We start from the raw sequence: 21,922 nt of genomic DNA, 5'->3' as shown, positions 1-21,922 counted from the left end.
ATCCTCCTGCCTTAGCCTTCCAATTCACTGGAATTATACAGGTGTGTGCCACCGCAGGAAAGGCACATTCAAGTTGTGCACTTTAAATGGGTGTAGTTTATTGCACTTAAATTTTACCTTAATTACAGAGAGAAATGAAGAAATGGGGGCAACCACATCCTCCCTGGAGGGCTCAACCTGTGGGCAGCACCTGCTCAGATGCTTGCTCAGGCTCTTATCCTCACCTATCCTCTGGTCCATCCCCACCCTGGATGGATGGAGTGTCCCCCAGTCCAGCCACCTCCCTGAGGGAGAGCCAGTTCCTCAGGAGGCTGCCACAGCACTGAATTGTTCTCTCTGTCTCCAGGACACCAACCTGTCAGTGTACACAGACAATCCAGACCTCACACCCTGTTTCCAGAACTCCCTGCTGGCCTGGGTACCCTGCATCTACCTGTGGGCTGCCCTACCCTGCTACCTGCTCTACCTGAAGTACCACCGACGTGGCTATATCGTCCTCTCGCACCTGTCCAGGCTCAAGACGGTCAGGGGCTCAGGGCTGTCCTCCTGGTGGGACTGGGACCTGAGGGGAGTCTGCTTCTAATAACCCCACCCCCTCCACGGCTGGAGCAGGTTCCCAGCCTCACCTGCCCTTCCTGCAGCCAACTGGGACATTCCCTGCTTGGGGAAGTTCTAGCAAGTTCACCAACAACAGAGCTTCCCATACTATCCCCAAGAAGCTTCTGGGCCAGGGCCCCTCCCAGCCCTCAGGGCCAGGGCCAGGCCCAGGCTCCTAAAGGCTTCAGAAACTAGACCCCTTCCCAGCAGGGACAGTCCCTGTCTCTAAGGAGTCTTCTGCCCTGTTCACAGGCCCTGGCCATCCTGCTGTGGTGCATCTCCTGGGCAGACCTCTTCTACTCCTTCCATGGCCTGATCCACGGCTTGGCCCCTGCACCTGTCTTCTTCATTAGCCCCCTGGTGGTGGGGATCACCATGGTCAGTGTGGGTCCCAGGAACGGGGTGGGGAGGTCTCCAGCAGGTTGTGGATTTTGATGGGGGACCCGTGGGCCCTGAGGAGAGGGTTGGACACCGGAGACTCAGCGTAGGGATGACTCCAGAAACATCCAGCCACGTGGAGTGGGGAGGAATGGTCCAGATGTGTGTGCTCTGGCCAAGCCTCCCCACCCTCCCTGCATAGTTGCTGGCTACCCTGCTGATCCAGTACGAGCGGCTGCGGGGGGTGCAGTCCTCGGGAGTCCTCATCGTCTTCTGGTTCCTGTGTGTAGTCTGTGCCATCATTCCCTTCCGCTCCAAGATCCTTTCAGCCATAGCAGAGGTAAGGGGCAGGGAGGGGGCGATCCTGCCAGGTCTAGCCCTAGGTGGGGGGGGGTGCTCAGGGTTCAAGGTCACTGCTGAGTTCCAGGCCCCTCTCTGCTACCCCTCCCTCTCCCATGACCTCCTCCTTTCAACACTTTCCATGTCGCCCTCTGCTTGCTGCATCTCTGCCTGGAAGCAGGCAGGAGACGGGAAGATGGTATAATGCAGGGAAATGGGTCAAAGATGTGCCACTGATGGATGCTCTTGGGAGCTCAGGGGGCCATTCCATAGCCCCCATTGCCAAGTGCAATGTTCAGTGTGGGTATCAGTCATCGTCTGGGTCATGAACACATGTACATAAAGAGTTCTAGCCTATCCAGAAGTCCCGATCATTTGTTCTCCTTCCTCGTCCTAATTCAGTTCCTGGCCTCTCTCTTGATCTATGGTAGTGGGGGTGGGGAATGGAACATTGGGGTCAGTTTAGTGCCCCTCATTTCTTCCTCTCAGAGGGAGGCAGACAAGTAGAGTAGCTAGGAGCACAGGCTCTGAACGGTCCGCTGACCCCCAGTGTGATCTTGGGTAAGTTGCTGAACTGTTTGTGGCCTCATGGCAGAAAGGGCATCCTAAATTTTCCTGAGCTGGGCATAGTGGCACACGCCTATAATCCCAGCCACTTGGGAGTCTGAAGAGAATCACAAGTTTGAGGCCGCCTGGGCAACTGAACAAGACTCTTTCTCAGAATAAAAAAAGGGCTGGGGGTGTGGCTCAGTGGTAGCCCACCCCTGGGTTCAATCCCCAGCACTGCCATAAGCGCTCCTGACTATAGGTTGTCATACTAGTTAGATAAGCAGGATGCCTGGACCAGGGCAGGTCCTCACCAGGCCACAGTCCCTGTCATCCTTTTATACCTCTTGGAATCCTGAGTGGGGACCTGGAGCACCCATCCCCGACCTCGGGCTTCCTCCTACCCAGAGGAACTCAGGGCACTAGGCCTCTCTGGAGCTTCTGACCCTGGCCCCACTCTCCCCTCCAGGGCAAGATCTCAGACCCTTTCCGCTTCACCACCTTCTACATCTACTTTGCCCTGGTGCTCTCCGCCTTCATTGTGTCCTGCTTCAGTGAGAAGCCACCATTTTTCTCCCCAAAGAATGACAACTCTGTGAGTTTACCAGGGAGAATGTGGGAGCCCTGCAGGGCCCTGCGCTTACAGCAGCCCCCAGCCCTTCCTACCCCTTCCCAAGGGGGAGATACCATCTCCACAACGGGGCTGGGAGTGGGAGGGAGCAAGGGCCATCCCTGCCCCTACTGTGCTTTTAAAGGCTCACAGGCACTCCTGACTCCCCCTATCCTATTCTCCCGCCTTCTAGAACCCCTGCCCCGAGGCCCGTGCTGGCTTCCTCTCCCGCCTGTCTTTCAAGTGGTTCACAAAGTGAGTTGGCTCTTTCTCCAGCCTGGGCCAGAGGGAGGGGAGTGAGGGGAGGTGAGAGGGGGGGGGAAAGGAAGCAGACCAGAGAAGTCCAGGGACCTGCGCAGTTGGGCTGGCCCCCTCCCCGATACCCGCACCCCAGTGGGCATATCGCAGATGAGAACAGGCTGCAGGTCTGTTTGGGCTGGGTGCTGAGTGGGGAAGCCAGGTCCGTCCCAGCTTGGCTCCCAGGCTCCAGGCCAGCCCTGCATCTGGCAGGCCGCAGGGATGATGAGCCCAGGGGGCTGAAAGGAGATTGTAATTAGTTCTGAGCTGTTCCATTGGGATAAGCTTGCAGCCTGTCATCTCCTTGGCTGCCCCTCTGAGCAGCTTGAGTGGGACAATTGTGTCTGTGACCTGGGTGACAATTCATCAGCCACACGCACCGAGGAAGCACCTGAGGCTGGACTGAGTCTACCCCACACCTTGTTGTCATCCAGCTGCAGCCTGTGTGGGTGTCATCACCAGGGCTGGAGGGGGGGCGGGGGGGGCAGGTGACAGATGGGGCACTTGGGGAGGGGAAGGAGAGGGGCAGAGACGGGAACTGGGGAGGGAGGAGGCAGCGACCCACAACCTCACTGTGGGAATAAAAGAGACGCCTCCCCTGGTCAAAGCACTGGAGGAAGCCCCCCTGTTCTGGAGATCCCGGGGCCCTGGAGACAATTGCCCCCAGCTCCCGGCAGCTAAGTCCTGACCCTGTGTGAGGCTGCCTATGTGCCCCCACCTCCCTGCCCAGGCTGATCATCCTCGGCTACCGGCGTCCCCTGGTGGCTCAGGACCTCTGGTCCCTGAATGAGGAGGACTGCTCCCATATGGTGGTGCAGCGGCTACTCGAGGAATGGAAGAAGCAGCAAAAGCGAGCAGCGGGGTGAGACCCCTTGTCCTTGTGCCCTCTGTGTTCCTATGTCCCCCCCCCATGCTCCCATGCCCCACCCTCCTCCCAGGTCGCCAGGTCCCCTGCCGGGATGCCAGTCGACCTGGAGTAATCTCACACCAGGTGGGGAGAAGAGCAGCCCAGGGGATCGCAGCCTCAGGTCAGGTGCAGTCCTACAATGTAGATTCTGTTGTCCTCATGATACAGAAGAGGACAACTGAGGCACAGAGGTTGAATGTTGTGCCCAAGCCCCTCCAGTGGATGGTAGCAGAGCTGAGGTCCCCCACCCAGCTGTCTGGCCCAGAGGTCCTGCTCTTACAACCCCTCTACCCTGCCTGATTAAAGGGTAGATTTCAGGGACTTCCTTCAGAAGGGGAAGCCCCCCCACCCAATCCTGCCTCCTCTTGACTGGAGGCAAAGCCTGGAAGAGATGAAGCTCCAGCTGAGGGGACTTTGCAGCCTTCCATCAAGGCCACAGACCTTTCTCTGTCCAACTGCTCTGCAAAGAGAGCTTAGAGTCCTCCTTTCTCACCCACTTCTGAGCCCTCTTCCTCTTGCCCACCACCTGGGGCCTGGAAGTTCAGTGCTCATTCAGCCCAGAACCCCTGATGGCTACTAGCTGTCAGAGGAACCAAGGACTTGGGCTTGGTTAGCAGGATCTTGGCTCCCAGGGCATGGAGCCTTTGAGAAGGACTATGCCCCACACTCTCCTTGTTCCTCCATGCCACCTCTAACCCGTCCCTGTTTAGCTGACCAGCCTTTAAGTCCCCTTCATCTCAGCATCCTCCCTGGGGGAGGCAAGTGAGGGCCAGAGAGTGGGAAGAGCTGGGCTTATAATCCTCAAGTAGCAGTCTGGCCACCCCTGCAGAAACCCCCTAGCACCTGGGGATGGTCCCCTGGGGAATTCCGCCATCTGTCCCCCTCCTAGTCCTGAGAACTCCCTCTCCCTCACTCCCTTGGGGCCTAGGGACTCATTCCTACCCACTGCTCCTTCCTCCCCTGACAGACCCAAGGCTGCAGCAGCATTGGAGAAGAAAGTCTCCGGTGAGGACGAGGTACTTCTGGGACACCGACCTAGGTCCTCGGAGCCCTCCTTCCTGTGGGCCCTGCTGGCCACCTTTAAGTCTGGCTTCCTCATAAGCATGGGCTTCAAGTTGATCGAGGACCTGCTGTCCTATGTCAACCCGCAGCTACTCAGGTCTCACCACACCCCTCTTGCTGTGGCCCTTCTGTGGGGGAAGGGCTGGCTGGCTGGGCCCAAGGGCTGGGCCAGGGGAAGGGACACTATATAGGGCAATTCAGCTCTCCAGCCAGGAACTGAGGAGTCCATATCTCCTGTGTGAACTTTGGCAAGTGACGCTGCATTGACGCTCGTTTCTCCACTCTCACTCCACTTAGATTTGCTGGGTCTATTCTATATCCACCATGATGGATTCGTTCATAAGCTTTCTCTCTTTAAGCCTCTCCAAGAATCCTTTAGGGAAGTGCTAGTTACTTTGTTTCTTTACTGTTGGTACTGGAGATTGAACCCAGAGGTTCTTCATCATGGAGCCATAACCCAAGCCCTTTAATTATTTTTGTTGTTGTTGTTGTTGTTGTTGTTTAAATTTGAGACAGGGTCTCACTAACTTGTTGAGGCTGACCTCAAACTTGCAATCCTCCTGCCTCAACCTCTCTCCTGACTTGCTTGGGATTATAGGTGTGCACCATCACACCCTGCTCTGTATTTGTATGTGTGTGTGTGTGGCAGCGGGGGAATGCCAGGGATTGAACTCAGGGGCACTTGACCACTGAGCCACATCCCCAGTCCTATTTTGTATCTTATTTAGAGACAGGGTCTCTCTAAGTTGCTTAGCACCTCCCTTTTGCTGAGGCTGGCTTTGAACTCTCGTGATCCTCCTGACCCAAAGAAGACACTCACAGAGGTGAAATAACTTGGCCAAGGGCACGCAGCTGGTAAAATGAATCAGACCTCAGTCCTGGGCTCTGAATTCTAGCTAAGATATTCTTTCTACTACTTACATTAGTCACATGAGAGGCTTGAACTAGAAGGAGCTCTCAAATGCCAGGCGGGGTGGAGAGCTTCCTCCCAGTTGAGGCCCCGCCCCCCGCCCTTTGCCCCTCCATGTGTGCCTCATTCATTCAGCAAAAACCAATTGAGTCCCCAGGGTGCTAGAATGGTGGAGGACACTAGGAATGCAGAGATAATAAGATATGGTCTTGAGATCTTATGGGAGAAAACAACCACAGCTCAATAAGAATACAGCAGGCAGAGGTATACCAGGTGTCTGAAGAAAAAAAAATGGGAGGGGCAAGGAGGTCAGCCTGGGATAGCTGGGGACACTTGCTATCTCAGAAGGTTAATCACGATTAGAGGAAGGAGTGGGTGTAATAGAAGCCCAAGCCACAAAGCATGACTCAGGAACTCTAGACCTGGAGGAAAGGGTAAAGGAGGGCGTGGCAGGGAAGCCCAGAGAGAGCTAGGGCTCACCTCAGAGATGTGAAACCAGGGAAGGGCCTCTGGGAGGTGCTGCCAATAGTGTGGGCGATGTAGGGCAGGGTGGCTAGGCGGAAGGGGAGTGACATAGGGCTGCATGGCCAGGTCTGTGTGGGACAGGGAAGGAGACAAAGGCCAAAGGAAGCAAGGATGGCTGTCATGGTCTTCACGCTGCGGGGATGACCATCCCCTGGTCCCAGAGCTGGCAGTCCCTATCCAAGAGGTTTCTCAGGCAGGGGGCGTGGAGGCCTATGGGAGCAGACCCACCCTCATGCCTCTCCCCTCCCCTGGCAGCATCCTGATCCAGTTCATTTCAAACCCCTCGGCCCCGGCCTGGTGGGGCTTCCTGCTGGCTGTGCTGATGTTCGTGACCTCCACGGTGCAGACGCTGATCTTACACCAGTACTATCACTGCATCTTCGTGTACGCCTTGAGGGTCCGTACGGCCATCATAGGTGTCATCTACAGGAAGGTGAGCCCGATCAGGGTGCAGGGAGAGGCCAGCAGCTTGGGAGAAGCTCCCAGCCCTACTACATTCCTTGCTGTCCACCTGCAGGCTCTGGTCATCACCAATTCAGTCAAACGTCAGTCCACTGTAGGAGAAATGGTCAACCTAATGTCAGTCGACGCCCAGCGCTTCATGGATATCGCCCCCTACATCAACATGATCTGGTCGACACCCCTGAATATCATCCTGACCATCTACTTCCTCTGGCAGGTGATTCTTGCACCCTGACCTTTACCCCCTTCCTCTGACCTTGCTGCAGATGGGACAAGTCTGTGTCAGTGGTACAGCCGTGTCATGTGCACGAGAGCTTCCCTAGGTAATAGGGGGACTTTGGGGCTGCTCATGTCTGTAGCTCGACCTCTTCAGCCTGGGCTGTGATCCTTTCCCCCAAAAGAAGAGGCTGGGGGTGTGGCTCTGGCAGCCATCGTCTGTCTATCTGTCCATATTAGCCTTCTTGTGTGTATGGACAGCCTTCTGCTCTTTGCCTGTCTATCGTCATTGTCTGATGGCTGACTGCTTCTGCCAATGTCATGCTCATTCTGTCTGTCTGCCTGTCTGTCTGTCTGACTGACTGAAGTCTTTTTGCTTCCTGCCCTTCGTGTTTCAGATCAGCAGGTTTCTGTCTGTTGGATTCTGTCTGAGACTTTTGCTCTCTGTCCGTCGATCTCATCGACCCACCTGTTCCTCCTCAGATCCTGGGTCCCTCTGCCCTGGCTGGAGTGGCTCTCATGGTCTTGCTGATTCCAATCAATGGAATGGTGGCCGTGAAGATGAGGTCCTACCAGGTGGGTGCTGTTGAGTTTATACTGTTCCTACCTGGAGCACCTGGCCAGATACTGGGGGAGGGTGATCACAAGCCCAGCCTCCTTCACTCCCCTAGAGTCAAGCAGGATAATTGTCCTAGCTCCCCCCACCTGCACCACCCTGAGACATTTGGGGAATATTCTCATTTCACCTGGAGAGAAAAGGGTGGGCCAGAGTCAGGCAGAGCTGTTCTAATAAGAACTTGTCCCAGTATGTCGTGCCAAGCGTAGATAGCCATTTAATCCCTTTGGAAAGATTTATTGATGTCCTTGGTAGCTTCCCACTGCACCTAGAATAAATGATAAGTCCTAAGATCACCCAGCACCCTCCCCACTACCTTGTAAGCCCTCAGCCCTGTAGTATGGGCAAGCTTCACCCAGGCGGGTCTTCTCTCTCTTCTCCAAAGCCCCAAGCTCTGTGCACCTCCGGGCCTTCACATGCTCTTCCCTCTTCCTGGAACATTCTGTACCCCTCCCCGCCTCTCGAATTCCTTCCCTCTCCTTTAGCTCTCAGGATAGAGGCCACTTCCTCCTGATTACTGTCTAAGTTAGTACCCCCACCCCTGTTTTCCCTCATTGCATCCTTTTATTTCCCTTCAGATCATACATGATGGGTTTTTTTGTTTGTTCGTTTGTTTTGTTGATGCTGGGGATTGAACCCAGGGCCTTATGGCTGCTAGGCAAGCACTCTCCCAACTGAGCTATATCCCCAGCCCACACATGATGATCTATAGTGAAGCATTTATTCCAGTAATTCTTGCTGTATGCCTCCGCCATCAGACTCCCAGCTGTATGATGGCCGGGACCTTGTCTGAATTGTTCAACCAGATATCCTCCAATCTAGCACAAGGTCAGGCACATAATAGGCATTCAATAAACAGGGATTGAATGGAAAAGTTAATTTGGTGTTTCAACTTGGCATCCTTTGGGTTAAGGCCTAAAAGATAGATATAGGCAATCCTTATCCTTAGGAAGCTCTTGGCCTTTCCCCATAACCATCCACACATTTACATACGTGTCCCCATATGTGTCCCCATGGTTACGGGGGGGGGGGGAAGCAACATGCTCTAGAAATGCAGGGCAGGGAGCAGAGCTGCCTGGGAACCAGTGATGGTGGCAGGATCTGGGAGGAGAGGGGGGCTGGGCAGGAGGTGGCAGAAGGCAAGGCAGTGGCGATGGATAAGGATATAAGAAGGTGTGAGCCCCGTGGGAAGGAGGTCTGGGAAGGAAGTCTGGGAAGGAAGTCTGGGAAGGAGGTCTGGGAAGGAGGTCTGGGAAGAGGAATGAATGAGCCGCTGCCGTTCTCTCCTCTGCACAGGTGCAGCAAATGAAGTTCAAGGACTCTCGGATCAAGCTGATGAACGAGATCCTGGGTGGCATCAAGGTGCTGAAGCTGTATGCCTGGGAGCCCACCTTCCTGGAGCTGGTGCGAGGCATCAGGCAGGGCGAGCTCCGGCTGCTGCGCAAGGGAACCTACCTCCAAGCCATATCCACCTTCACCTGGATCTGCACCCCTTTCCTGGTGAGGATCTCACGGGGGCTGAGCTCCTGCCTCCTGCTGAGCCAGCCTGGGTCTCAGGGTTCCCCGGGGTGACGGGGACCCAGCAGACTCCACCTTGACACCCACTCCTGCACCGCCCAGGTAAGCCTGCTCACCCTCGGGGTGTTTGTGTGCGTGGACAAGAACAACGTGCTGGACGCCGAGAAGGCCTTCGTGTCCGTGTCCTTGTTCAATGTCTTAAGGTCACCCCTCAACATGCTGTCCCAGTTAATCAGTGGCCTCACCCAGGTAACCCCAGGAGGGCTGGGGGTTTCCCTGGACTTAGGGCAGGTGGTTGAGATCAGGGAAGGGTCCCTTAGGGAATAATCAAGGAAAGTTCCTGTAGTCAGGGGAGGACCATTTGTCCTTACAAAGAGTTGTCGAGGGTACATGAGTTAATAGGGTCATTTGGAGTCACACGAGATCAGGTGCAGTCTCTGGAAACCTGAGTTCTGGAGACATCCTCCTCTTGCCAACCTGGACCTTTTCTTTGGTCAGTAGGAACCAGGGAAGACCTACCTGGTCGTGGGAAGGGCTCAGCACCAGGGAGAAGGCCTTCATGGGTCCCTGTCTGGTTCAGGAAATTAGGGACTGAGCAAGGGGAGGAGGGGTGGAAAGTGGGAGGAGCAACCTCGAGGGCTGACTCACAGCCTCCTGCAGACCAGCGTGTCTCTGAAACGGATCCAGCGTTTCCTGAATCAAGATGAACTTGACTCCCAGTGTGTGGAGAGAAAGACCATCTCCCCAGGTCCGGGCATCACCTAATACAGGGCTGCCCTTGCACCAGCCCTTAGTCTTTTGTTCCAAGCTTCCTAATTTTGCTCCTTTTCTTCTTCCTCTTTGCATATCTGCTTTCCACCCCCCCCCCCTCCTCCCTCTTCTGGGTCCTTTGCTCCTCTTCCCCACAGGGCTCCCTATACCTCTCCCTTGTGCCCCTCCTCCAAGGAGTCCAGGTTTCCTCCCCTGTCCTCTCCCCCTCAGTCTCCCTGCCCCTTTTCTTATTCCCTGGGCTCCCTGACCCTGTCCACCTTGGTTCTCCCAGGCTACGCCATCACCATACAGAATGGCACCTTCACCTGGGCCCAGGACCTGCCCCCTACCCTGCACAGGTACCAGCTCCTCCCACTCTCTTCTAAGCCTCCCGAAGTGGGAGGAAGGTCCGATCAATAGCCACACCCTCTTTCCTCTCTGTCTCTGACGGGGAACACAGGAAGAGCCTCGGCTTGCCAGGGTGGTATCTGGAAAGGAGGAGGGCTTGGGTCTGAAGCGGGCAGGCTGGGAATCCACCCTGATCCCCGCCTCTGATTGGGGCTTCTTCCTCCCAGCCTAGACATCCAAATCCTGAAAGGGACACTGGTGGCTGTGGTGGGGCCAGTGGGCTGTGGGAAGTCCTCCCTGGTGTCTGCCCTGCTGGGAGAGATGGAGAAGCTGGAAGGCAAAGTGTCTATGAAGGTGAGAGGGACTCCTGCAGAGGGTGTGAAGCTGCACCTGGCCTTGGGCAAACCCTGAGGCAAACTTCTCTGGCCAGGGCTCTGTGGCCTACGTGCCCCAGCAGGCATGGATCCAGAACTGTACACTTCAGGAAAACGTGCTGTTTGGCCGAACCATGGATCCTAAGCGCTACCAACAGGCTCTGGAGACCTGTGCTCTGCTAGCAGACCTGGAGGTCCTGCCTGGTGGGGACCAGACAGAGATCGGAGAGAAGGTACAGGGTCCCCTCCCAACCCCGAGGAGCCAGCATATAGAACTGCCCACCTCAGCCCGGCCCAGGTCCACAGATTCATTTATTCATTTACACCTTCATGTAACATCACCTCCAGCCCCGTGCCAGGCAATGGGGAAACAGATCTCCTCCAGGGGAGGCCAACCAAGTGGGAGCCATAGACTGCCCTGGGGCCAGGCTGAAGTCCTGTGCAGGACTATAGGAAGGGGACTAAAGGGGAGTTTGCATCCCTTTGGAGCTGGATCTTGGCACCTATTCATTCATTTTTTCATTCATTCATCAGATTTTTATTAATCACCTACTATGTGCCAGGCAGTATTATACAGTAGTGGATGCACCAGGCTAAATAAAATCTTTACCTGCATATACCTTACATTCCAGTGGGGAAAGAGTCAATAAGCAAGAAAAGTGTGTATAATAGATAATGCTAAAGGGAAAAACAAAGCAAGGTACGAATATACACAGGTTTGAATGGTTGAGTGAGGTTAGGAAATAGAGGTGGGGGATAGGGCAAGACTGTTGTAGTTAAAGATTTGGCCCTTTCAAAAACTTGAGTCAGGCACAGAGGCACACACCTGGAACTGGGGAAGCTGAGACAGGAAGATTGCAAGTTCAAGGCCAGCCTGGGAAATTTAGCTAGATCCTGTCTCAAAATAAAAAATAAAAAAACAGGGAGTTCATAACCCACTTCAATCTAATGTATGAAATATGATATGTCAAGAGCTTTGTAATGTTGTAAACAACCAATAAAAAAAAGGAAAAAGAAAAAAAATTAAAATAAAATAAAATTTAAAAAAATTAAAAATTAAAAAATAAATAAATAAATAAATAAATAAATAAACGGCAGGCCCCGGTGCGATGGGGCACACCTACAATCCAGCAACTCAGGAGGCTCAGGCAGGAAGATCCCAAGTTGGAGGCCAGCCTCAGCAATTTAGCGAGGCCTTAAGCAACTTAGTGAGACCCTGTCTCAAAACAAAACAAAACAAAATAATAATAAAAAATAAAAAAGCTGAGGATGTGGCTTTTGAACCCCTGAGTTCAATCCCCAATCCCCAAATAAATATACAAATAAAAAGGGCTGGGGACGTGGCTCCATGGTAGAGCGCCCCTGAGCTCCATCCCCAGCACCACAAAACAAAGGACATTGGCCTAATTTTTTTTTGTTTTTCTGTTTTAAATTTAATTCATTCATTTTCAATTGTTGTCAAGGACACATAACATAAAACGTGCCACCTTGACTTTTCTAAATGTGCAGTTCAGTGGCGTGGAGTGCATTCTTGTTGTCAGGCAACGATCTCCAGAACCTCTCATCCTGCCGAAATGGCTCATCTGTCCCCCTTGATTGCTAACTCCCTACTCCCTTCTCCCCAGTCCCCTGGCAACTGTCATTCTTGTGTTTCTAGGCATCGGACTACTCTAGGAATGTCATGTGAGGAAATCACACAGTCTCCTTGCGTGACTGGCTTATTTCACCCAGCATCATGTCCCCAAGGGCCGCCCGTGCTGTAGCATGTGTCAGCGTTGCCTTCCTTCTTAGGACTGGGTGACAGTGCAGTGTATGGATAGACCTCATGGGTTTCCATTCCTCTGTTGAAGGACACTTGGTTGGGGCCCGGTCACCTAGAGAGGCAGGTTAAAGCAAAGGAGAAGGATGGTCTCACCTGCCCTGGGGGAACTCTGAGACCACCTCTCCTCCTTTGGTGGCTGTACAGCTTCACAAAAACAGCCAGAAATTATGTGAACTGTCCCCCCTGGGCCTATCTGGTCCCCTTCCATCCTGCACCTGCCTCCCAACACTGCCCCCTTCCAGGGCATTAACCTGTCTGGGGGCCAGCGGCAGCGGGTCAGTTTGGCCCGAGCTGTCTACAGCGACGCGGATGTTTTTCTGCTGGATGATCCACTGTCGGCTGTGGACTCCCACGTGGCCAAACACATCTTCGACCACGTGATCGGGCCAGAAGGTGTGCTGGCGGGCAAGGTGAGGCCACGGGAGGTTCAGGGGGCTCAGGGGAGATCGGGGGCCCAAGAGAGAATGAGGGAGTTTGAGTGAGACCTGGAGGTGTGGGACCCAAGAAGCAGGAAGGTGGGGTGGCCAGTACAGGAAACCCCTGAGGGTATGTACCCCAGCACTGAGCGAGCTGCAGAAAATGTGGGGCGAGTCCTGGAGCTGACTGTCCATGCTCCTTGGACAGCTCACACGTGCTTTGTGGCCTGTGCCCAGGGCTGAAGGGCTGAAGGGCTGCCGCCTTCTCTGCAGACTCGGGTGCTGGTGACACACAGCATCAGCTTCCTGCCCCAGACAGACTTCATCATCGTGCTAGCTGACGGGCAGGTGTCTGAGATGGGCCCCTACTCAGCCCTACTGCAACACGACGGCTCTTTTGCCAACTTCCTCCACAACTATGCACTCTATGAGTGTCAGGAGCACCCCGAGGACAGCAGAATTGGTATCTGCCATCCCTGGCCCTCCTGATTCCTGTGCCCTCCCTGCATCTCCCCTATCTGGGGTCTCCAGGTGTCTCTGGATTGGCCCACTGTTGTACCACGGAGGTTCTGGGAAACCTGGGCCGTCTGTGTTGGGCATCACCACATGGAAAGTGAACTGGATGCAGCCACATCCCACCTCCTCCTCTTCCCTAACTGTGGGGCCTTGGATCAGCAGCTCGCAGCTCAGATCTCAGAGCCTCAGTTTTCCCAACTATCAAAGGGCATGTGGACTCAGGTCCTAAATGTATGGCACACCTGTTTTGGGGGATAAGTTGTTTAGCAAATATGCAAGTGTTTGGCAAAATCATTCAAGATTTATGGAACCGTGTCCAGGCACTGAGAGACAGCAGTCAATGGGGGAAAAAAAATCCCCACAGAATCCCTGGGCTCACAACATGCCCCACCCCCATCTTGTTACCCAGCTGGTTCACAGGCCTTTTTCTGGGCTTTCCTGAATACTCTCCATGTGTACAACCAACCTGGCTAAAGAACTCACCCAGTGCTATGTCCCCTTGCTAATCCCTAGACATACATTCCTTCCCTTAATCCTACAGTGATGCCGTGAACCAGGTACCCCGGTGATCCCTTTCTCACGAAAGTGGAAATTTATGCTCAGTCAGCCTGACTCCAGAGCCCAAGTTTCTTACCCTTATATTTGAGTCCCCTTCTCCATAGTCTCTAGAGGGAAGTTCTCCTTGTTGGCTAACCCAGGTCTTTCTGGTTGTCCTTTTAAACCCCCTCATCCTTCCTTGAGCTTGTCCATTCGGGCTTAGGGGATACAGGGGCTGCAGCATGAGCAGCCAACCCCTGTGATTTCCTCCCACCCTCTGCAGTCTTGCCACAAGCAGACGAGGAGGAACTTCTGATAGATGACACACTCAGCAACCACACGCACCTGACAGACAGTGAGCCAGTCACCTATGAGGTCCAGAGGCAGTTTATGAGGTGAGCTCCCAGCCCCTGGAAGGCTGCAGCTGGGCTCCCAAGCCCTGCCCAGTGGTGGTTCTCTCTGCATTCCCACTCTGGGCCCCTGTCCTGGGATGTCAGAGGCCTCCTCCCTGGATCTGACCACCTGCCTTTATCCAGAGAGCTGAGCACCATGTCTTCAGAAGGGGAGGGCCAGAGTCGGGCTGCACCCCGGAGACACCTGAGTCAATCAGAGAAGGCAGCACAGGTGACCGAAGCAAAGAAGACTGGGGTGCTTGTCCAGGAGGAGACGGCCCAGACTGGCAAAGTGAGTCGGGAGGGCAGGAAGGGCTGGAGGGGAGGAGCTGCTGCTCGCCCGAGTCCCTGAGCGCATGGAATCCCGCCCCTACTGCCATGGGCTCTCCCTGCAGGTGAAGCTAGGTGTGTTCTGGGATTATGCCAAGGCCGTGGGGCTCTGGACCACACTCGCTATCTGCATCCTCTATACGGGCCAAAGTGCTGCTGCCGTTGGGGCCAACATGTGGCTCAGTGCCTGGGCCAACGAGGCCACGGTGGAAGGCAGACAGAACAACACCACCCTGAGGCTGGGCATCTACGCCACCTTGGGGATGCTGCAAGGTGAACCGCCGAGGCGCCTGCGGGGGCTCCTGGATCCCCTCCTCTCCTGTGGCTCTCTGGCTCCCCAAACCATGCCCCTGCCTCAGAGTCTCCTTGTCTCTGCACTGGCCATTCCGTGCCCACCGGCTCTCCTGGGTGAGTGAGCGGCCCTTGCCTCCCCCAACAGGGCTCCTGGTGATGCTGGCGGCCTTCACCATGGCCATGGGCGGCGTCCACGCGGCGAGCCTGCTGCACGAGGCGCTGCTGTACAACAAGATGCGCTCGCCCCAGTCCTTCTTCGACACGACGCCCTCAGGCCGCATCCTCAACCGCTTCTCCAAGGACATCAACGTCATTGATGAGATCCTGGCCCCCTCCATCCTCCAGATGCTCAATACTGTCTTCAACTCCCTCTCCACCCTTGTGGTCATCGTCATCACCACGCCGCTCTTCCTTGTGGTCGTCCTGCCTCTGGCTCTGCTGTACATTTTTGCACAGGTACCCGAGGGTGGGCAAGACACTCTTGCAGGCTGTAGAGCAGGAGTAGATTGTCACTGGGTTGTTTTAGGGATGCTATTCAGTGTCTTCATCTACCACTCAGCCACACACCCAGCCCTTTTTGAGACAGGATCTTACTAAGTTGCTGAGGCTGGCCTCAAACTTGGGATCCTCCTGCCTCTGCCTCCCGAGTCATTGGGATTACCTGTATGCACCAGTGTGCCAGGCGGTTGACTGTATTTTAATAAAACACTGTTACTGGGAGGGGTGGTGCATGCCTGTAATCCCAGGAACTCAGGAGGCTCCCAAGTTTGAGGCCAGCCTCAGCAACTTTGTGAGGCCCTAAGCCACTTATCAAGACCCTATCTCAAAAAATAAAAAGAGCTAGGGATATAACACAGTGATAAAGTGCTTCTAGGTTCAATCCCCAGTAAAAATCACTGTTGAGACACTTTGTCCTTTGCTTTTTATACCTGTGTAAACATGCACGAGCTGCTAGCATTCAGATACGGCTGTAAAGGCTCTGCAGTCACTGAGTCCTGCTACTCAGTGATCAGTTGATGATGGTGATAGAGCAGGTGCTGGAAGCTCAACCTCAGGCATGGAGCCCATGATCTGAACTGCAGTCTGTTCTGGTCCAGAGGGCCTCAGACATCTCCTGTATAGCCCTGGCCATCTTGGGGCTCCAAGGATAGAGGACACAAGAAACTAGAAGAACAACTGTGTTTTTTCGGAGCTGAATTGGGGAACCATAGCCCTGGCCCCACGCTCTCCCCGCATTCCCCATCAGCGCCTCTACGTGGCCACGTCCCGGCAACTGAAGCGGCTGGAATCGATCAGCCGCTCGCCCATCTACTCCCATTTTTCCGAGACGGTGACTGGCACCAGTGTCATCCGGGCCTACGGCCGCAGCCAGGACTTCCAGGTCCTCAGTGATACTAAGGTGGACCACAACCAGAGGAGCACCTACCCCTACATCGCCTCCAACCGGTCAGAAGCCTCCTCTTCTGCCCCTCCCCCAGGCGTTTCCACGGGCTCCCTGAGGTCCTGGCCTCCCTGTCCTCCTAATCAGAAAAACTGACCCTTTCCTGCCTTGCCCATTTCCTCCCTGTCCGACCCTCCTAGGTGGCTGGGCATCCGTGTGGAGTTCGTGGGGAACTGCGTGGTGTTCTTTGCCACGCTGTTCGCGGTGATCGGCAGGAACAGCCTGAACCCGGGCTTGGTGGGACTTTCAGTGTCCTATGCCCTACAGGTATGGAAAGGCCTGGGTCCCAGGGCAGGACCAGCACTGGGCAGAGGGCATACAAATGTCACCTCCAGAGTGCTCTACTCAATAATGGGACAGTCACAGGTTCCGTGCCCAAGGAGTGTGAGCTCGCAGGGGTCAAGAGACTCCCACAGGCTGGGTGTGGTGCTGCACGCCTATATGTGGTGCTGCCTCGGGAAGTTGAGGCAGGAGGGTCAAAGCCAGCCTCAGCAAAAAGAGGCACTCAGTGAGATGCTGTCTCTAAATCAAATACAAAATAGGGCTGGGGATGTGGCTCAGTGGTCGTGTGCCCCTGAGTTCCATCCCCAGTATCCCCCCTCCAAAAAAAAGAGAGACTTCCAACAGCAGGGGACGGCACTTCAGGCTGAGTAGGTCTTCAGGGAAGCAGGAACAAAAGAGCCCAGAGGAGTCATCTGCTCTGGGGTGCTGGAGAAACGATCTTGGAACTTGGCCCCAAAGGACAAACAGAACTTGCCATGTCTGGACAAGATGCGGGTCGACCTGACAGAGGCAAGGGCACAGGGAAGCATAGACCGCATCACACCTCATGTTCTCGTGCCCGTAGAGAAATTTGGCTTGGCTCCTTGTACCCAGAGATTCAACCAACTACAGATAGAAAATATGAAAAAAAAAAAAAAAGACTTGAATTTGCCATGTCCTGAATACTACGCTGAATCCATATGAATGAAGTGACATGCAAGCGTTTTATTAGGTATTATAAATGATCTAGAGATGATTTAAAGTGTCCAGGATGATGTGAGTAGGTTGCATATGGCATACTATTACATCATTTTACATAGAACATTTAGGGATGTTGGTATCTTTAGGGGATCCTGGAACCACCCCTCTGGTGATACAGAGCCATAACTGTACATATATCAGACAGATTGCGTGGCTGGAGCCTGGGCTGGAGGTCAAGCAGGTCACCCTGAGACCAGCCTGTATTGTCAAAGAGGTTACATAACTGCAAATGGAATTTTTGTAAAGCAGATCACATTGTTGATGCCTCGGGTGGCTCGAATCTTGAATGCATCGGTAAACAAAAGGCAAACTAGACTGGGCAGTCTTCTCGAACGTGAATGTGTATGCGAATTATCTGGAGATCTTGTTAAAATGTACATTCTGATTCACTAGGTCTGGGATGGAGCTCAGCATTCTGCCTATCTAGCAGGACTCCTTGATGCACAAAATGGGGCTGCTGGACTGGCCGCATCAATATCTTCTGGGAGCTTGTTAGGAGTGAAGACACTCAGGTCCCACCCTAGACCTAAGTGAATCAGAAGCTGCATTTTAACAAGATTCTCTGGGAAGTCTTACACCTATTAAGGTTTAAGAAACACTGAGGCGACCCTTGGCTAGGTCTGCATTGTCACCGCCTGAGGCACAGTCCTGATTAGAACCCCAGTGGACACATCTGGGTCATAGATAGGATAGGATTCCATGGATAGAAGCATGATCAAGGGCTGAACTCTTCCCAGAGCCATTGCTGGACAGGATGGGGGCCCTCCCATAACCCGGTCCCTTTGGCCAGGTGACAGCGATTCTGAACTGGATGATACGATCGATGTCAGACTTGGAGTCTAATATTGTGGCCGTGGAGAGGGTCAAGGAGTATTCCAGGACGGAGATGGAGGTGAGTGTTGGGGGGAGCCCAGGGCCGGGGGAATCTGGAGCAGATGAGGAAGAAAGCCTGGTGGCCCCCTGAATATCAAGGCCACATGTTTAGGAGGCTCTTCATTCATTCATCTGTCCATCCAACCCTCATAGGTCATCAACTGGGGGGCTGTGCTAGGAGGTGAAGAGGGCTCAGAGTGGGACAAGGTAACATGTGCCCTCGGCCGACTCTTGTCCCCGGGTAGGGGTGAGACACACAGCAGAGCTCTTTAGTGGACAAGAGCTCTCGGGTGGTGCACCCAAAGAAGACAGGGCAGATCCTTTAGTTAGGGTGATCAGAGAGGGAACTGGGATTTGAAAGTTGGGTAGGTTTCAATAGACCAGGTAAGATGGGAGGGTGGGACAGTGGGAAGGTGCCCATTCTAGCCAGAGACTGGCCTGGTCAAAGGAGCAGAGGTGGGACAACATCCTTGATGGAGAAAAGGAGCTGTCCTCTACTATGGGGGAGGGGATCCAGACTTTTCTTCACTGTCCCCTGCCATGGTCACACACCAGACCTCTGTCTGCCTGGAAGCCAGTCTGTCTCTGTGCTCTCGGTATCACGCATGCCACTTTTAGACACCCACCCCTCATCCCTCCTGGATCACATGCTCCAAGTCCTGCATGGTCACTGTACTCTGCCTGCCTGGGGACCCCAATCCCATGACCCCTGGTTGTCTCTCTGTTCACCAGCTCCTCCAGCCTCTCCTCCCTCCCCGGCCAGCCTAGAGTCTATGCTCCACCAATGCCAACGGTCTCCACTCCCTTCTCTTCTCTCTTTTGTCCTCACCTACAACCCCGCCCCCAGCTGAGCCCACCTGTCCACTGTCTTCATATCTGCACTGAGCAGCTAGAACACAGCTGGAGAAAATCACTGCTCCTACTTCAGGTTTATAACCACCCTCCTCGGCTGGGGATGCCTGCCTTGTTTCCTCTGGAAGCGCACGTTCCCACTTTCAGAAAGACCTCTTCCTGACATTCTGTCCTCAAACCACACCTCCTCCCTGGGCTCAGCTGTCCACCTCCCCTGACCGGTGAGAAAAACGACTTAGTGAATTCCCTCGGCCTCCCTGCCTCCAGGACTTTAGACCAGCCCTGCTTCCTCCACAGCCTCTGACTCTCTTTGAGCAGACCCTACCCCTTCCTGAGTCAAAGTCTAGCCCCTTGGCTTCTTCCCGTGGCTGGTGGAGGCCTTGACTTCTTCGGTGGCATATCGGTCTCTTATGCCGTCAGTCTTGCTGTCTCTGTTGGAAGATTCCCATCCCTGTGCAAAAAAAGTGCTGTTCCATCTTCATTTCTCTCTCCCTCTCCCTCTCCCTCTCCCTCTCCCTCTCCCCCTTCCTCCCTTTCCCTGCATCTTGCTGCCCCAGTTCTCTGCTCTCTGTTGTGGTCAAGCTCATTTTCTATTCTGTTTTTCATGGTAGTGGCGATGTAACCCAGGGCCTCACACACGCTAGGCAAACGCTGTACCACCGAGTCACATCCCCGTCCTTGTGAACCTCGTTTTAAACTGAACGACACATGCTCTTTCTACTCCTTACCCTGGATCTCACTTCCTCCCATGGTCTGTTGTCTGTCCCCATGGCTCCACTGAATTGGCTCACTGGTGACCTCCCTCCATCCCATCTAGGAGATAGTTTTCTGCTCTCGTCTGGTTCAGTCTTCGCAACATCCATGGGCAACAACCTGCCCTTCTTCTTGGTCCTGGGTCCTGGGCTCTGTGACCCAAGCTGTCACCTGGCCCTACCTTCTGTAAGGCAGTGATCCCATCTTGGGATCTTCACATCTCCCTCTTCACGTCCGGCAGTCCAGTTTGTACACGTGATCCTGTGCCTGTATACTAAACAATGCTGCCTGGTCTTTCCTTTGACATCTTCATGATGGCCTTCGGAACTTGCTGCTCGGCTTTTTGACCTCTGACCATCTGGTTTCCATGCTACCAAGCAAGGCCAGTTTCACAGTTGTGTGGCCTGGGCTGTCAATCAAATCCTCATTACTGGAAGGGTCCATGCTTAGAAACTCTTAAGTTGAGTTTAATACTTTGCTGTTATCATCTCAACATTCTTTTTTTGGCACCAGGAATAGAAACCAGGGGCACTTTACCACTGAGTTACATCCCCTGCCTATTTATTTATTTATCTATTTATTTATTTATTTATTATTTTGAGAGAAGGTCTCACTAAATTGCTCAGGGTCTTTGCCAAATGGCTGAGGCTGGCCTCCAACTTGTGATCCTCTACCTCAGCCTTCTGGGTCACTGGGATTACAGGCTTGTGCCCCTGTCCCTGAATTGACATTCTTAATATTTTTTTAATAGGAAGCCCTATATTTATTTTGCCCTGGGCCTCTCAAATTATGTAGCTAGTCCTATCTCAAAACCACCACCATCTTTTACCGAGTCATTCTATTCTCCTTCTAGCTGCCAGAGAGATCCTTTAAAATCACATCAGGTCACAGCATTGCTCTGAGCACAGACCTCTAATAGCTTTGCATCTTACTCAGGGTAAAAACCAAACAAAAAAACATACAAAATAGCATGGTCGTGACAGTGGCCTGCCAGGCCCTAAATGATGGGGCCACCCTCTGCCTCAGCCTGCAACTTCTTGACTCTGGGTTCTCTAACACACCAGGAGGTAGCTGCACTTGCTGTTCCCTCTCCCTGCCCCCATCCACTTGTCATGTTCCCTCCCCTCCTCCAAGTCTTCACTAACTAGCCCTTCCTCCAGGAAGCCCCCCTGACCATCCTGTGCAGAGCAGACACTCCTTGCCTTACACAAACTTGCTTTTTTTTTAAACCCATTGTAGGCTCTGGTGCTAGAATGTAAGCCTCCTGGGGGCAAGGACTGGGTCTTCTTGGGATCACCATGTGTCACTGCCTCTTAATAGTAATGAATGGATTAGAAGCCAGACAGGAAGAGCTAGGGCCGGCAAGGAGGGTACCTCAGGAAGGTGAATCTTGAGGCTGATGGGACCTCCAGGTGGCTCTGCGGAGAGTTAGAGTCAGAGGGAGGGGGCCAGGGTGTGGCTCAGTGGAAGAGCACTGGCCCAGTGTGTAGGAGGCCCTGGGTTCCATCAGCTGCACCCCACACACACACACACACACTCTCACACACATTTACACACACACACACACACACACACACACACACACAGTCACTGGGCCCCTTCCAGAGACCCCAGTGAGTGAGGACTGAGCGGCCTTGGGAGGGAGAGGACTGAGGAGCCAGGAAGAGGGCAAGTTGGGGAAAGATGCCACCTTAATGAGAAGGCCTATGCTGCCCCGCCAGGCCCCCTGGGTGGTGGAGGGCAGCCGTCCTCCTGAAGGCTGGCCCCTGAAGGGGGAAGTGGAGTTCCGGAACTATTCTGTGCGGTACCGCCCAGGCCTGGAGCTGGTGCTGAAGAACTTGAGTCTGCGCGTGAAAGGGGGCGAGAAGGTACCGAGGCCCAGGGGACTGGGCGTGCGCTTGTGCCTGGGGAGGCTGTTACTGCCCTTGCGGGAGGACCGGTCTCCAAGAGGGCCAGCGCTCTGGTCCCACAGCAGCAGGGCAGCTGGGAGACGGGGGATGGCCTGTGACCTCTCAGCCTCCCCTTGACAGCTGTTCTCACCCCTGCAGGTGGGCATCGTAGGCCGTACTGGGGCTGGCAAATCATCCATGACCCTCTCCCTGTTCCGAATCCTGGAGGCCGCAGAGGGTGAGATCCTCATCGACGGCCTCAACGTGGCAAACATGGGCCTTCATGACCTGCGTTCTCAGCTGACCATCATCCCGCAGGTAGGAGCCCG

General features: G+C 54.2%; 1 protein-coding gene across 1 annotated transcript in view; it reads left to right on the top strand.

The window, feature by feature from the left end:
• ABCC3 (ATP binding cassette subfamily C member 3) overlaps positions 1-21,922 on the top strand; it is a 45,241-nt gene that overhangs the window by 15,027 nt on the left and 8,292 nt on the right. The window contains exons 2-28 of the mRNA XM_081271246.1: positions 347-523; positions 850-975; positions 1,178-1,315; positions 2,330-2,455; positions 2,664-2,725; positions 3,498-3,629; positions 4,642-4,833; positions 6,427-6,604; positions 6,689-6,850; positions 7,333-7,425; positions 8,762-8,965; positions 9,086-9,232; positions 9,644-9,731; positions 10,026-10,092; positions 10,309-10,435; positions 10,512-10,688; positions 12,520-12,687; positions 12,967-13,156; positions 14,030-14,141; positions 14,283-14,430; positions 14,534-14,741; positions 14,908-15,218; positions 16,009-16,208; positions 16,344-16,470; positions 18,017-18,118; positions 21,426-21,572; positions 21,753-21,911. Coding sequence (XP_081127372.1) covers positions 347-523; positions 850-975; positions 1,178-1,315; positions 2,330-2,455; positions 2,664-2,725; positions 3,498-3,629; positions 4,642-4,833; positions 6,427-6,604; positions 6,689-6,850; positions 7,333-7,425; positions 8,762-8,965; positions 9,086-9,232; positions 9,644-9,731; positions 10,026-10,092; positions 10,309-10,435; positions 10,512-10,688; positions 12,520-12,687; positions 12,967-13,156; positions 14,030-14,141; positions 14,283-14,430; positions 14,534-14,741; positions 14,908-15,218; positions 16,009-16,208; positions 16,344-16,470; positions 18,017-18,118; positions 21,426-21,572; positions 21,753-21,911 — 4,068 coding nt within the window. The remainder of the gene's footprint in view (positions 1-346; positions 524-849; positions 976-1,177; positions 1,316-2,329; positions 2,456-2,663; positions 2,726-3,497; positions 3,630-4,641; positions 4,834-6,426; positions 6,605-6,688; positions 6,851-7,332; positions 7,426-8,761; positions 8,966-9,085; positions 9,233-9,643; positions 9,732-10,025; positions 10,093-10,308; positions 10,436-10,511; positions 10,689-12,519; positions 12,688-12,966; positions 13,157-14,029; positions 14,142-14,282; positions 14,431-14,533; positions 14,742-14,907; positions 15,219-16,008; positions 16,209-16,343; positions 16,471-18,016; positions 18,119-21,425; positions 21,573-21,752; positions 21,912-21,922) is intronic.

Source organism: Spermophilus citellus (genome assembly GCF_964194105.1).
Source record: "Spermophilus citellus genome assembly, chromosome: 17".
NCBI classification, from domain to species: Eukaryota; Metazoa; Chordata; class Mammalia; order Rodentia; family Sciuridae; genus Spermophilus; species Spermophilus citellus.
This window is presented reverse-complemented; position numbering and strand designations above follow the sequence as displayed.